Here is a 16,198-nt window from a genome sequence, read left to right on the forward strand (position 1 = left end):
AAAAAGTGTCCAACATTTAACAGATGACGAATAATTGAAGACCTTTAAGGCCAGGTGAGCTAATCATAACTTTTAACTACTGATTTATTTTAGGGAAAATTGAGAAAAAAAATCAATTCATCCTGCTTCTGAATTTCTCATTTTATTCCATGAAATTTCTTCCCCTATGTTTCTTCCCCTATGTTTCTTCCTTTGTTTCACAGCATTTTCAGTCACACATTTGAATTCAACAAATACAAAAAAATAAGTGGCACAAATTAGTATCAGTTTTGGAAATTAACCAATTAAGTCTTTCATTGCATGGTGCACTATAGCAATATATATATAAACTTGATATTTTTGATTTTTCTATCATAACATTTCTTCATAATACATAGTTATAGCTTTATCTACATCCATTTGTGATCTCTCTATATAGTATTTAGCAGCTTCTATATTGTCTGTATTTGTCACAACGAGAAAGTCTGTTACTAAAGAATCAATTACTTCTTCTATAGGGTCTATATCATCTACAAACAAACAAGATGACTATATTTATTGTTATAATCATATAATAGTTCACTGGATTTTGCAGCTGGTTTGAAAACAACCACCCAAGTAAGTTCCTCAGAAAAAAACTTTTCTTTAAATGCATAGTTATGTTGCTTAGAGCTCCTAATATATTTCTACATCTATAGCTCAATCAATAGTCAATCAACAATATACAAGTAACTGGTATCAAATGTTTATAATACATTAATAAGATTATCTCCCCTTACACAAACAATAAGATTGTCTCCCCTTACACAAACAACAACTTAGCTATGTGACAATCACCTGTTTCCAGTATTGCTACAATATAATATAATATGTTTTAGAAGTTAATATTATAGCCACAAATTCTATACTTTAGTTATCAAAAAACAATTGTTCCCTATTGGAATTTTGAAACAAGACAAAAAGTAATTATTTTAGTCTGTTATTTCATAACAAGTCATGTTGAAGAAAATGATTTTATTTCATTTTTACTTTAATCTAATTCAGGATACAGACTTTTCTGCAACTCACAGAAAAACCAAAAGTGGAATAGAAAGAAAACCAACTGTGATAGGAGAATTATACTTGGAGATCAACAGTCAACATTTTTTGACAATATTTACCATCATTTGATTGTATGCTATCCAGTTTCTCTTTATGTGGTTGTATGCTACCAGTTCTCTCTTCATTTACCTCTAATGATTCCTTGACATCACTCTGAAATTACAAAAACTTATCAATTTATTGTTGTTACATGTGATACAGACAGGTGCCTAGCTTTCAGCTGTAAGGATAAAACTGAGATATTTGATGTTGTTAAATTTTAGAACATAATGATATATTTATCTTCAAGGTAAATCAAAAAGTAAAAATAGCTTTCCCCCTCCCCCCCCCCCCCCAAAAAAAAAATAAAATAAAAAATAAATAAAAGACACTTCCATAAAAAAAACAGTTTTTGGTACATATTTTCAAATGCCATTTGAAAGGTTAAATAAAACATGACCATTATCATGATTATAATGTATTACAAAATGCAAACCTTAGAATCTCCTTTATGGAGTTGCTGTAATCTGAGATATAGGTCTCTGTCCTTTCTCTTTTTATCCTAATAATGTACAAAACAAATAATGATTTCAACACAAATCTTTAAAAAACCATTGTGCCCATAGAAATATGCTGAAAGGAGATTGACAAGTAACAGTGGGAATTACAACTAGAATTTTCTACTGTCTCTTAATTAATCTGGCACTCATTTGATTTTTAAACAAAAATTCAAAATGTTCCAATATCAAAAGTTTTATGATGCTATCATAAATCTAAACTTTCTGTATGTACCTCATCTGGGGGAATATATTCTTCTCCTTTCTCTATACAGCGTTTCCTTCTGATTGTCTCCCTTATTTCTTCTATCTTATCACTATGGGTATCATCTGCCACAGTCTCTAAATCTAAAATAAACCAAAGTTTGACATTTACAGACATTTTAAGTGATCTATGTATAATTTTTCTTCATCCCTTGATCAGGTATACCATCAAACTTTTAACTAAACTTTGACTTATATTAAATAAAAAGAATGTTAGTGTTTGTTATCTCCCTTCCCTCCTTTTTATTTATAAGATATGATTCTGAAACTAAATGATCTTTAAGACCATGTTTTGTGGAAACTGACCATTATTAGCAAATATATGCTGTATAATTGATACCATATAATGGCAAAAAGCTCTATTTATAACATAGCACTGCTCAATATAAGTAAAAATTATGCATCTTGACAAGCATGACCTGACTAAATCAATGTTTATATGTTAAAATCAAGGTAGACAATCTAATACAACACTGTTCTGTGTGTATAGACAGTGATTTACTAACTGTAATGTTAGACTTACTACCATTGAAAGGACTAGGTGATAGTGTTTTCAGTTCTTCATCTCCTTTTGAATCGAGTTGAAATGATATGATATACTCTATCATAGCACGCCTATTCTCATATACTACAAATTCATTGTAATCTCTAGGGCATCCCTGTAATATAAAAATCATTGTTTTTTATGTCTTTTTTTTAATATAATATCTTTCTGCATTTTAACAAAATCGTTTCACTTCAATGATCATTAAGTTACTATAGTTATAATATTTTTTTCAAATAGGAATGGATAATGTTTTTTTTAATACATATCAACTTGAACATAAGCAAACAGTTTGTTTAAAGAATAAAAAGGCTTTAATTTGTTTATTTGTAAGAGGTACCCAAAGGATTTCTTACCACAACAGAATCATAAAACCTCCATCCAGTCTTTACATTAGGTTTCTCTGGCTCTCTCTGTAAAGTTGTATCATATTCCCCTTTTGGAAAATGCTGTTAAAATAAAACAATAATAATCAGACCTACATGTAGTGTGTCCTCTTGATTTATTGTGTTTGGGTTGCTGTCTCAATGATGCTACTATGGACTCATTATTATTCGTTTGATACCAATTTTCGTTGATTTCAGGGGTACTTGTGAACAACAAAGGAGTAGGTTCAGTAAGACTCCGTTTTGGCCCCAAAATATTGCATTTTTACAAAATTAAGTAACCTCATTGAATTTATTGAGGATATCTCTACTAGTGCAGTGACAGAATAGGAAAATGTCGATTAATAAAAGAGTTTAATTTCACTTCATGGTATACGGCTAAAAATTGGCACAGTCCTAGAAAAATGATTTTACTTGAATTTAAGATTGGTCGTCAAAAAGTTGTATGGTGCAGTTTTTTTTAATTTAATTAAGCTTTTAGTCAGCAAATTTGACTTTACAGATCATTAGTGGCATGCAGTTTGGCTTTTTATTCAAAAGCTGTCCTCGAATATCTTTCTTTTTTGTTTTATTTAAACATCAGACATAATGCTTTATGCATTAGGCGAAAAAGATATTTCTGAAAGCCATTTGATGACAAATTATGAAGGTAAAAACTACTGTAAACAGGGACATTTTGTGTTTTACCTGATTCCAACATCATACAATAAATCGCTGATGAATGGATTATATCGTATTTACTATAAAGTATAAATAGAACTGCAATTTTTCTTTTCATGTACACATGTTTTCATGAGGTAAGATAGTTTAAATCGATATTTTTTAAACTTGCAAAAATCTCTGTTATTCAATTATTTACTCTTAAAAAAATCTGGATAGTTGTGTCCCGTCCATGATTGGGCTGAATACATAGTTTTCATGTAATATTTTGGACATGATATTTATTGTTTCTGTTGATGTTTTATTGTTTTGTTGAATTATTTTGGTGTCCTTAATTATTTTTTAATGTTGTGTTAATATGATTTAATTACATAAGAGGCAAATTAAGTGTTTCAGTTGTTTAATTAAGAAATAGGGATCCGACAAAATCCAAAATAAGATTATAAAACCAGAAAGTCCGTTAAATCTTTGCTTCAATATTTCAAATTAAGCAAACATTAAGTTTAATCCCTTAAATAATTTTATTTTCTTAACTGCCGAAGTGGAATAATTGATTAATTTTACCACTTACAGTAAATCAAGGTATTTTGACAAAGTTGATTGGTGTAATGATGAAATTTACCCGAAATTACGTGGATGATTGTGACTTTAGTTCATTCACAGATGTACATCTATTATAATGGTTCATTGTAATCGTTTGAAAATTGTTTATAATAAAAGTAGATACAAATGATGCATAAGTCTACATAACATAATGGTATTTACAGTTCGCACTGCAATTTGAAATGCCTTTAGACCTTTTCAAAGACCTAAAGAAAACCATTTTGCTTAATTAGTTCTTTGATTTTAAATTCAAATATATTGAAGTTTTCCTGTCTCTCTTTTACCCACACATCAGTCAGTCAGTATTTGTATTTCCTAGTTAGCTTTTGATAAAGGATGCTACAGAAACTAGAATGTTTGCTTCATATCTTGACCCTTTCTTTGATATTGAGACATATTAACGACTACAAACAAAAATCTATGAAAAACTTAAGAGGGCGATTTTAACTTTCCAATTGTCAATTTCCTAATGTCTCAATGTACTACACACCTCTGCGCTATCGTATAATGTGCACATATCTCAAATGATACCTTCCGTTCGTGCATGTTGGGTCAATACAGACTTCATGAACAGGGATGTACCACTGACTACTTAAAACAGGCAGCAGACTTTGAGGGATATTCAAACATATTAGTCGACAATAATATCAAAACCGCATGGTAAAAGTCGAAGAACAACGTAAATGACAAACAATATTCTACAAAACTATACATAGACCACCAAAGATCAACATGATACATAATAAAAACTATAAGGGTTATCTCGCGTGCCCCCGGAAGGTTAAGTAGATTCTGTTTCAATTGTGACATCTGAGTGTCGTATGTGGAAACTTTTTTGTGACATGTACTTTTAAAATTATGAAGAAGTACTGGCGACTGAAATAGACACAAAATAAATTTGATAACACTGTATCACGAATAATGTTACCTATAAGCTCTGTCATGACCCAACTCACTAGCAACATCTTTTGCAGTTGAAGATGTTTAGATACTACGTATCAGATCAGATCTGAAAATTTGCAATTAATTTGTGTTACATTTCTGTTTGTAACATATTGATACTTTTGATTCGCATGACACAGGCTACAAGGTTGATGAAACAAAACTGAACTCTTTTTTGAAACTTTTGGAATTTCCCAAGCTTTTGTTTATAAACATAAACATCGGTAAACTACTGTTGCCTCTAATGTTTCTTTTAGACATACAGATAAAAATAGCAGCCGGTCCTAAGTCAAGAAATCGAAGTCACGGCTATCAAAGGTTGTGCTCTGTGAACTATTGTTTGTCTGTGGGGGTTTTCCTTTTTTTGGCCATGACATTTTCGGTTTAATTTCGACTTATGACTTTAATGTCCCTGAGGTATATTTCGTCTCTCTTTCATATGCTTGTATCTATTGGAAAAAAAACTACAACCAAGACAAGGAATTTCATTTTCTTAAACAAAACATTTAAGTATAGGCTGTCTAATGCTTATTAGTCATACAGCCACTGTATTCTGAATCACAAGAACATTCACAGAAGAAAGTACCGACAGCAGTGCAATAAAAATGCTAACCCTAGTTCAGATATCAAATCCATTATACAGACCAGACTGTAAGGCACAATGACCACAACAATCAGGAATATTCTGCATACTACAGTCATGTGATCATAGCTAGTGTATACTGCCGATCAGGGATTGGTTTTTTCTTGACTTTTGTTTAGAGATATTTTGAGTTGCAAGCAGCAGGACACGACGTTAGTTTTTCAATACAGGGTTCAATTGATATTTGTTGTAGAGATGCTCTGATCTTTCAGACGTGTATGTCCCCAATTTATAGATTGATATGGCCAAAAATGTATTTTGCAATGACGAAATGATTTGAAATTGATGTCCAATGATGCTGGATAAAAGCCCGCTATATGTAGTACACACACATTTGACCACCACTCTTTTACAATGCACACAACACGTTAAATGTCCGAAGTTTAACATTCATATTTGCAATATTATTATAGAATTCGTGGCCTAAGAATTTTGTTGTGTTCTTTAACCACTATGGACCAATACTGACATTCCAGATTTGCTAAACCTTCCACTTATGGACATATAGTATTCCAGCCAAGGGTCAGAACATCATAATATTGTTCCCACATTACAAAAGTCATTTGAGGTTTGTATTACTGATTGAAGTTACGTATATTTAGTGCTATGTTAAATTAACCTGCATAGAAAACAAAATATTATCTTAGGTCACTTAATTTGGGATTGAATAATCGAAACTTTCTCCATTTTCAAACGACTAAAAGGCTGTTCTATCATAAAACATATACTTTTAAAGTTGTTAGTTTATCTTAAAATGATTAATATTCCTTTAAAATACAATATAATTTAATAGAAATCGTCATGACATTGTAAAAATTCAATTATAAGTATGTTTTGAAATAATTTTCAGAAGAATCTCAAAGTACACATATTTCCATATCCAATGATATATGATATAGCCGTATACCATTTTTGACCATTAAAATTTCATCAACCCGACTTTGGTCATCATCCTATACACTGAAGTATGATTTATTGAGGATATCTGTACACTAAAGTATGATACTGAAGTTAATTTAGTGAGGATATCTCTACACTGAAGTATGATTCATTGAGGATATCTATAAACTGAAGAAAGATTTATTGAGGATATCTGAACACAGAAGTAAGACTTATTGGGGATATCTGTACACTGAAGAAAGACTTATTGTGGATATCTCAACACTGAAGAAAGATTTTTTGAGGATATCTCAACACTGAAGTAACTTATTGAGGATATCTTTAAACTGAAGAAAGATTTATTGAGGATATCTGAACACTGAAGTAGGATTTATTGAGGATATCTGAACACTGAAGTAAGATTTATTGAGGATATCTCAACATTGAAGAAAGATTTTTTGAGGATATCTCAACACTGCAGTAAGACTTATTGAGGATATCTTGAAACTGAAGAAAGATTTATTGAGGATATCTGAACACTGAAGTAAGATTTATTGAGAATATATGAACACTGAAGTAAGACTTATTGTAGATATCTCAACACTGAAGAAAGACTTATTGGGCATCTCTACACTGAAGTAATATTTATTGGGGATATCTGAACACTGAAGTAGGACTTATTGAGGATATCTGAACACTGAAGTAAAACAAGATTTATTGAGGATATCTGAACACTGAGGTAAGATTTGTTGGGGATATCTCTACACTGAAGTAAGATTTATTGGGGATATCTGAACACTGAAGTAAGATTTGCTGGGAATATCTCTACACTGAACAAGATTTATTGGGGATATCTCAACACTGAAGTAAGATTTATTGAGGATATCTCTACACTGAAGAAAGACTTATTGGGGATATCTCTACACTGAATTAATATTTATTGAGGATATCTGAACACTGAAGTAAGACTTATTGAGGATATCTCAACACTGAAGTAAAACAAGATTTATTGAGGATATCTGAACACTGAAGTAAGATTTGTTGGAGATATCTCTACACTGAAGTAAGATTTATTGGGGATATCTGAACACTGAAGTAAGATCTATTGGGGATATCTCTACACTGAAGTAAAAAAAGATTTATTGAGGATATCTGATCACTGAAGTAAGATCTATTGTGGATATCTCAACACTGAAGTAAAACGAGATTTATTAAGGATATCTGAACACTGAAGTATGATTCATTGAGGATATTTGAACACTGAAGAAAGATTTATTGTGGATATCTCTACACTCAAGTAAAACAAGATTTATTGAGGATATCTGAACACTGAAGTAAGATTTATTGGGGATATTTCTACACTGAAGTAAGATTTATTGGAGATATCTCTACACTTACCTTAGATTCTCCAAGAATAACTCTACACTTGAGTATGTATGACTCTTCTAAATCTTTACTGTCTTTTGCATAGTGAATGCATTTCAAAGGATTGTCACTAAAAATAATAATAATAATAATAAATCAACAAACTAACAATTGAAACTAGAGGCTCTAAAGAGCCTGTGTCGCTCACCTTGGTCTATGTGAATACTAAACAAAGGACACAGATTGATTCAAGACAAAATTGTGGTTTGGTGATGGTGATGTGTTTGTAGATCTTACTTTACTGAACATTCTTGCTGCTTGCAATTATCTCTATCTATAATGAACTTGACCAAGTAGTTACAGTGGAAAATGTTAGTAAAATTTTACAAATCTTGTGAAAATTGTTAAAAAAAAATGACTATATAAAGGGCAATAACTCCTTAGGGGTTAATTGACCATTTTGGTCATGTTGACTTCTTTTTAGGTCTTACTTTGCTGTACATTATTGCTGTTTACAGTTTATCTCTATCTATAATAATATTCAAGATAATAACCAAAAACAGCAAAATTTCCTTAAAATTACCAATTCAGGGGCAGCAACCCAACAACAGGTTGTCCCATTCATCTGAAAATTTCAGGGCAGATAAATTTTGACCTGATGAACAATTTTCCACATGTCAGATTTGCTCTAAATGCTTTGGTTTTTGAGTGATAAGCCAAAAACTGCATTTTACCCCCATTGTTCTATTTTTAGCCATGGCAGCCATCTTGTTTGGTTCACGGGGTCACCGGACACATTTTTATAACTAGATACCCCAATGATGATTGTGACCATGTTTGGTTTAATTTGGCCCAGTAGTTTCAGAGATTTTTCTAAAAGATAACTAAGATTTACGAAAAATGGTTAAAAATTGACTATAAAGGGCAATAACTCCTAAAGGGGTCAATTGACCATTTCGGTCATGTTGATTTATTTGTAAATCTTACTTTGCTGAACATTATTGCTGTTTACAGTTTATCTTTATCTATAATAATATTCAAGATAATAACCAAAAACAGCAAAATTTCCTTAAAATTACATATTCAGGGGCAGCATCCCAACAACGGATTGTCTGATTCATCTGAAAATTTCAGGGCAGATAGATCTTGACCTGATAAACAATTTTACCCCATGTCAGATTTGCTCAAAATGCTTTGGTTTTTGAGTTATAAGCCAAAAACTGCATTTTACCCCTATGTTCTATTTTTAGCCATGGTGGCCATCTTAGTTTGTAGGCAGGGTCACGCCACACATTTTTTATACTAGATACCCCAATGATGATTGTGGCCAAGTTTGGTTTAATTTGGCCAAGCAGTTTCAGAGGAGAAGATTTTTGTAAAAGTTAACGACGACGGACGACGACGACGGACGACGGACGACGGACGCAAAGTGATGGGAAAAGCTCACTTGGCCCTTCGGGCCAGGTGAGCTAAAAAGAAATAGAACATGCAAACAAACAAATTTGCTATTGCTAATCAAAGGGCCCACAAGGAGCAGAACACTCAACATTAATTACATACTTAATAATGATTACATGTGATTAAGACACAATGTTATAGAATTATATTTATTAAGACAACCATGTTTATCTTTTATACTATCTATTGTTATAGTAAAGGTCTACAAATGCTGTGAAGGAGAAAAGAGCATCCAGTAGAAGCAGGAAATTGCATTTTATTTAAACTATTTGAATGACTATTTGTTTTAGTGCAGATTCAAATGAAGATCAAATAACATTCTTCATATTGAAGGTAAATGCAATTTCTTATATATTTGTAATTCAATAAATTGGATTACAATTATCAAACAATTTTATTTCTTTACCAATAACTGTCCTTTTCAAATTATCAGGACTATCTTTAATTGTCAAATTAATTGTAAAATTTCCTTAAAAGTCAGAGCATACAAACCTAAAATAAATTCCTTTTCCGAAGAAGCCCATTCTACTCAGCCTTTGATCTAATCCTTCTTCACAAACACGAGACTTGTCAACTTTTGTACCATGGTATAAATATTTAATGTTCATATTAAACCCTGAAAAAAATAACTAGTTCTATAATAGAGAAATTGATCTACATGGAAAATAGCAGAAATAAATTTTCTGAATCATGAGTTGCTCCCCTTTTGTAATCTCTTAATATTATTTATTAAAAAATCACTTACATCTGCAGATGTATCGCACTTCAAATTTTCTAAATATACTGTGGTTTCAACTTTTAATAACAAAGGTACTAATAGTTCAGTTGTTACAATGCAGGTTCTTGGTAGAACTTATAATTGTCAGTTGAGAGCAACCCCATGTCTAAAAGTCCTCATCTATACATTTGTATATTAGAAATTTCACAAAATAAGCACCATATGCATAAATGTAAATTGTAAATTATGTTTTTCAAGAGAAATAAATCGGGTTAGTTAATACTTACCTAACTGCCGATGTTTTTTTATATGTTCTGTTTCAGATTTGAATCTGTCTAGAAGATGAATATTTTCTAAGCGTTGAATTTTAGTGATCTGAATGCCAGCACTTTTCATTTCATCACATATATAGTCATACTCTTTTTCTCCTGGGGTTAATGTCACTATATCATAAATACTTTGTTCACAATTACTGGTCCAATTAACAGGGATTCCATGTTCATTATACGGAAAAGGATTGAGTGATTGTGAATGCTTTGCATTACTAGATGAACATAAATTTCCATCATGTAATATTGCTGATTCATCCTTTGTTAAAGTACAAACACCAGCATTATCTGGTAACCTATTTGTTTTCCTTAGTCTCTGGTATTCCTGATGTGATATTGTCTCCCTTTGTAATAACTCTTCAAGTTCTTCAGCTACTCTATCTGGACAACTTTCTACTTCCGAAGTACAATTTAATGAATCATTAACCGTGTCTGTTTCTGAAGTTTTAAATCTGTCTTTGCGTCTCATTTTTCTTTAATTTCTGTTTTGCCTAATTCAACTCTACAATTTTTAATCTGTAAAAGCAAGCTTTTCTTCTACAAAGAAAAATATTCTTTTGATAATTTTTAACAATGTAGTTAGTCTCCCTTACTGACATGAACTTTAAATGGTCAGTTCTATATCCCAAACAACTTCAGAGAAAAATCTTTTTTTTTTTTCTTTTTTTTTTAATAAAACAAATCTTTTATTGCACATTTCTCTGCTGTTTACAACTTACTCGACTCACAGCATTCTGTAGGGTATCCCTGTAAATTAGTTACTGTTTAACCAGGGAGATTATACAGTAAAAATTATATCTATTAAACATGATTAGTTATACAATATTAATATTCATATATAAATACATTGATTTTGACAATTTGTTTTTTACAGTTTCGTCATATTACGTAGTTACGGAATTTGTACTATCTACAATCTTAATATCAATACATGTTTTTAAAAATTAACATTGTTTTAAACTATTGCACCAAGTTTTATATATTCATAGGACATGAAAATATAAACAAAACTAATCACAATTGACTTTCACAGTATATACCCATGAGGCAAGCACACCTCTGTGCACTGACAGAGTGAACGAGCACTCACTTTATTTAAGATTTGAATGACTCTTTTTATAGTTTATTGGGGTGTAAGTAATAGTAATCCCACGAGGACGTGGTGTGTCAGTGTAAGATCCCCACAATGGCCTGAGGCCAGAGGGTGATCTAACACTAACACACCAAGTCCGGGTGGGATAACTATTTTACATCCCAGCTATTTCATTTTAAAAGAAAAACCTACTTTATAATGCCACACAACCATTATTATATACTTTATATATTTCTATATAATATATACCCTTTATGACCCCCTAACATATGAAACCATGTCAACTCGCCCCACTGGATAATCAGCCCTCACTTATTCACCACTTTCTAAAAAATTGCCCCACACTTGTTTACAAACTCAACCCACTTATGAAAAACGGTAAAATCCCATTGTACAACCAGTCTGACAATTCGCCTTATTCTGACTTACTTATTCATGAAAAGGGTTAAAATACCACTGAATAAAGGTCTGCCTACTCGCCTCCACTTATGAAAATATCTTGCTTCCTTTAAATATGTTAAATTACTGAAAGATGGTATGAAGTTGTCCTGGTCTAGGAGTATGTGTCGTGGGTTGATATGCTAAAGGTTTTGAGTTAGAGTCCCAGCATAGACAATGGATTTTTTCTACATAAATTTTGAAAGTGTGTCTTTTCTCAATAAATAATTCTAAGTTTTATTGTGGATTAGGAATTCCCGCCAAAATGTTACAGAACAAAGGAAAGCATGCAAAACAAAGAAACTCAAGCTGGGGTGATCTGGTAGGGGTGATCCGGATCAGATCACCTCTGGTAGAACAAAGGAGCTGGGATGTAAATACATAGACCAAGGCATATATGTTATACAATGTAATTACAGCTTCTGAATAAAGTAATACAATTAGATCTCCTGTAGTTGGTGATCGCAATACTGGTATACTAGTATTGTGCACAATACTGGCATAAAATTTTTGTACCAGTATTGTATTCCAGTATTGTACCAGTATTGTGTCCAAATTCTATGTGACAGTCTGAGTTACTCGTTAATACAAAAATCTTACTGATCTTACCAATTCAAAAAGGTGTGAAAAAAAAAGATTTGTGTAATTTGCTAATTATTATTTCTGGCAACAGGTTTCGTGTTAGAGATGTTTTTTTCCCTTTTGATTATGGACAACAATACACCTTATTGCTATTTGTCCGCCATTACTGGATATCACACAGGTTCCCGTAAAATTTTGACGTCACAATACAAAATATCTGACGCCACAATGGAAAAGTGATTGTTCTATGCGTCAAAAGTTCAAGCGGCCGGGTCAGCCGGGATTAGCGATAAGGTGTATGGACACAGAGTTCGTGAAGTGTCAGTCCTCAGGATTTTACCACCAAAATTTTGCATAGGACTGACACAATTTTAGTATTTTTCAATAAAATTAGTAGTGAGGACCAGTAGATTTTCTTCAAGGACCACCAGGGAAAAAAAGATTTCGCGAACTCTGTGGACAGTAGAAAGGGTGAATACCCAGAAATGTCAACTATAAAAAAAAAAAAAAATCACAGTAAGAGACATTTGTAAGGATGATATTCTTGGGGATGCCACTTTTGTTTAACATGTTTAATTCTAATAATTTATAAATTGATGTTGTAAAGCTCAGATACATTCTTACTGTAATTACAAATTGTAAAAGAAAACCTGTGATCGTGTCAATTGATCTTTGACAAATCCTTGTTCACGACTATAATCGATCCTCAAACTATCCCTTCAACAAAATTATGCTTTTATTTTCGTGTAAATCAAAACCTACGTTTTTCTACTTTCATTTCTTCAAATTGGTAATTTGACATCCGGTTTCACTTTCGTTTTCACTCATGGACTCGACCCTAATAAATTCCGACCTATCTGTAGGAGAGACGAGTCAGAGTTGACAGAGAGAGAGAGAGAGAGAGAGAGAGAGAGGAGAGAGAGAGAGAGAGAGAGAGAGGGGAGAGAGAGAGAGAGAGAGAGAGAGAGAGAGAGAGAGAGAGAGAGAGAGAGAGAGAGAGAGAGAGAGAGAGATAATAAATATATTACAAATATAGAAATTCATTAAAATGTAAACCAGTCGTGATAAGAAAAGATAAGAAAACTTTATTTTGATTCGGCATAAGTACAAATAAGCAACACAAGCTCAAAGGAGCTTTTGACCGAATTTAAAAACATATAAATAACATCAAAACATGATTTGATAGCTGGTACCATAAAATATTCAAAAAGAATTGTAAGGGTTCCGCGGAACCCAGTGTCTCGCCTAATTTTGCTGTTAATCGCAGGCTCAACAAAAATGAGGGAAAAATTAATAAAAATATTCCTATTGACACTATCTTTTGACTAAGCTGTAAGAAGCTTCTGTCCAAGTTTGGTCAAAATCCACGATAGCTAAGTTTATGAATCTAATAAATGTTTGAAAAACTTTAACTGCAGACCGTATATCTTGTTAACTGGAAGAAAAACTAAGTCCATTTATAAGTAAAATGCGTAAAAACGGGTACAAAACTTTAACAAATTTCCTTCTAGATACTAGCTTAGGATCATAAACAAGACTCTTTCCAAATGTGTTCCAAATCCGGAATAGTTTAAGAAAGACATTTAAAATCTAAAAAATTTAACCACAGAGTGAATATTTGTATGTTCGATGGAATATTTGTGAACGCCGCCGTCAGGCCACGACGACGCCGACAACGGCATGTAGGATCGCTATGTCTCGCTTTTTCGACAGAAGTCGAAGGCTATACAAAAAGCGCCTTCTTACATAGATCATATCCTTAAAGCAAAGGTTATGATCTATGTAAGATTTAACATATAAAATTGAGAATGGAAATGGGGAATGTGTCAAAGAGACAACAACCCGACCAAATAAAAAACAACAGCGGAAGGTCACCAACAGGTCTTCAATGTAGCGAGAAATTCCCGCACCCGGAGGCGTCCTTCAGCTGGCCCCTAAACAAATATATACTAGTCCAGTGATAATGAACGCCATACTAGTTTCCAAATTGTACACAAGAAACTAAAATTAAAATAATACAAGACTAACAAAGGCCAGAGGCTCCTGACTTGGGACAGGCGCAAAAATGCGGCGGGGTTAAACATGTTTATGAGATCTCAACCCTCCCCCTATACCTCTAACCAATGTAGAAAAGTAAACGCATAACAATACGCACATTAAAATTCAGTTCAAGAGAAGTCCGAGTCTGATGTCAGAAGATGTAACCAAAGAAAATAAACAAAATGACAATAATACATAAATAACAACAGACTACTAGCAGTTAACTGACATGCCAGCTCCAGACTTCAATTAAACTGACTGAAAGATTATGATTTCATCATATGAACATCAGGCACAATCCTTCCCGTTAGGGGTTTAGTATCATACCATCATAACATATATGAGAAGAACATAACCCGTGTCATGCCAACAACTGTTTTTAGAATAAATGTGTTTAGTTCCGATGCAAAGACCTTATCAGTGACTCAATATTAACACCAAAATATGCAATTTTTAATGACTTGACAACAGTATCGTAATTATATCCCTTCTTAATAAGTCTATTCAAAGGTTTTGTAAGTTTCTGAGGTGAATACTCACACCTTTGTGCTTTATAAAGAATATTTCCATAAAAAATTGGATGTGAAATACCTGAACGTATTAGAAGTCTGCATGTTGAGCTATATTTACGAATGATGTCTTTATACCGATGATAAAATTTAGTAAACGTTTTGACTAGTTTGTGATATCGAAAACCCTGGTGTAATAATTTTTCAGTAATACATAAATTTCTCTCGTTAAAATCTAAAACATTGTTACATACACGAGCGAATCGTACAAGTTGAGATATATAAACACCGTAAGATGGTGACAAGGGAACGTCACCATCTAAAAACAGATAATTAACGATAGGAAATGAAAAATCATCCCTTTTATCATAAATTTTAGTATTCAGCTTTCCATTAGTGATATAGATATCAAGATCGAGAAAAGGGCAGTGGTCATTGTTAGTATTAGCTTTATTTAAAGTAAGTTCAACAGGATAAATTTCATTAATATACATACTGAAGTCGTCATTATTGAGAGCCAAAATATCATCCAAATATCTAAAAGTATTATTAAATTTGTTTATCAGATGTTGTTTCGATGGGTCTTTGCTTATTTTTGTCATAAATTGTAACTCATAACAATACAAAAACAGGTCCGCAATAAGTGGTGCACAGTTAGTCCCCATTGGAATTCCGATAATCTGACGATATACGGAATCCCCAAAGCGAACAAAAATGTTATCTAGTAAAAATTCAAGGGCATATATAGTATCAAAGCATGTCCAATTAACATAGTATTTTTGTTTCTTGCTACTAAAAAATGACCTAAATGAGTTTGAACATATATATTCACATTCTGATTTTTTGAATGCCCATTTAATTAGGTGTGTGATTTTTTTCTTAATGAGAATGTGAGGCAATGTGGTATACATTTATTATTAATATGCACGAACTGTGAATTTACAGTCATTTCCATTCCATGACTTTAAAATATATTTAAACTAACTGAATTTAGCATTTTTCTAAAATCATCAAGAAAATCGTTCCATAAAACAGCAACTGTATATTTAAAAGTTCTAACCGTAGGTTGATGTTCGAACTCTAAGTATATAAATCTAAAATCATATTTACAATCTTTCAGTATGTACAA

General features: G+C 32.2%; 1 protein-coding gene across 5 annotated transcripts; it reads right to left on the reverse strand.

The window, feature by feature from the left end:
- Positions 1–123: 123 nt before the first annotated feature.
- LOC139513663 (uncharacterized) lies at positions 124–13,361 on the reverse strand. 5 transcript variants are annotated; one of them, XM_071302355.1, is made up of 10 exons: positions 13,283–13,361; positions 10,366–10,944; positions 9,853–9,976; positions 7,936–8,032; positions 2,781–2,873; positions 2,404–2,539; positions 1,852–1,964; positions 1,556–1,621; positions 1,140–1,233; positions 124–509 (listed from the first exon to the last, which is right to left on the reverse strand). In XM_071302355.1, the coding sequence occupies exons 2-10, from the start codon at positions 10,874–10,876 to the stop codon at positions 352–354; spliced, it is 1,392 nt and encodes a 463-aa protein (XP_071158456.1). In that variant the 5' UTR covers positions 10,877–10,944; positions 13,283–13,361; the 3' UTR covers positions 124–351. The 5 variants fall into 5 exon arrangements, with proteins under 5 accessions (XP_071158456.1, XP_071158455.1, XP_071158457.1 ...); XM_071302354.1 differs by having other exon boundaries at positions 13,171–13,324; XM_071302356.1 differs by having other exon boundaries at positions 13,154–13,292.
- Positions 13,362–16,198: the final 2,837 nt, after the last annotated feature.

Source organism: Mytilus edulis, chromosome 2 (genome assembly GCF_963676685.1).
Source record: "Mytilus edulis chromosome 2, xbMytEdul2.2, whole genome shotgun sequence".
NCBI classification, from domain to species: Eukaryota; Metazoa; Mollusca; class Bivalvia; order Mytilida; family Mytilidae; genus Mytilus; species Mytilus edulis.

What these genes read in the sequence shown, in the direction of transcription:
- LOC139513663 (XM_071302355.1), bottom strand. Translation starts at nt 10,876, where the DNA reads ATGAGACGCAAAGACAGATTTAAAACTTCAGAAACAGACACGGTTAAT. An exon ending in TCCATAAAGGAGATTCTAAG is followed by an intron (nt 1,234 to 1,555) that starts GTTTGCATTTTG and finishes TTGTAATTTCAG; the next exon opens with AGTGATGTCAAGGAATCATT. An exon ending in TAGCATACAATCAAATGATG is followed by an intron (nt 510 to 1,139) that starts GTAAATATTGTC and finishes GTTTGTTTGTAG; the next exon opens with ATGATATAGACCCTATAGAA.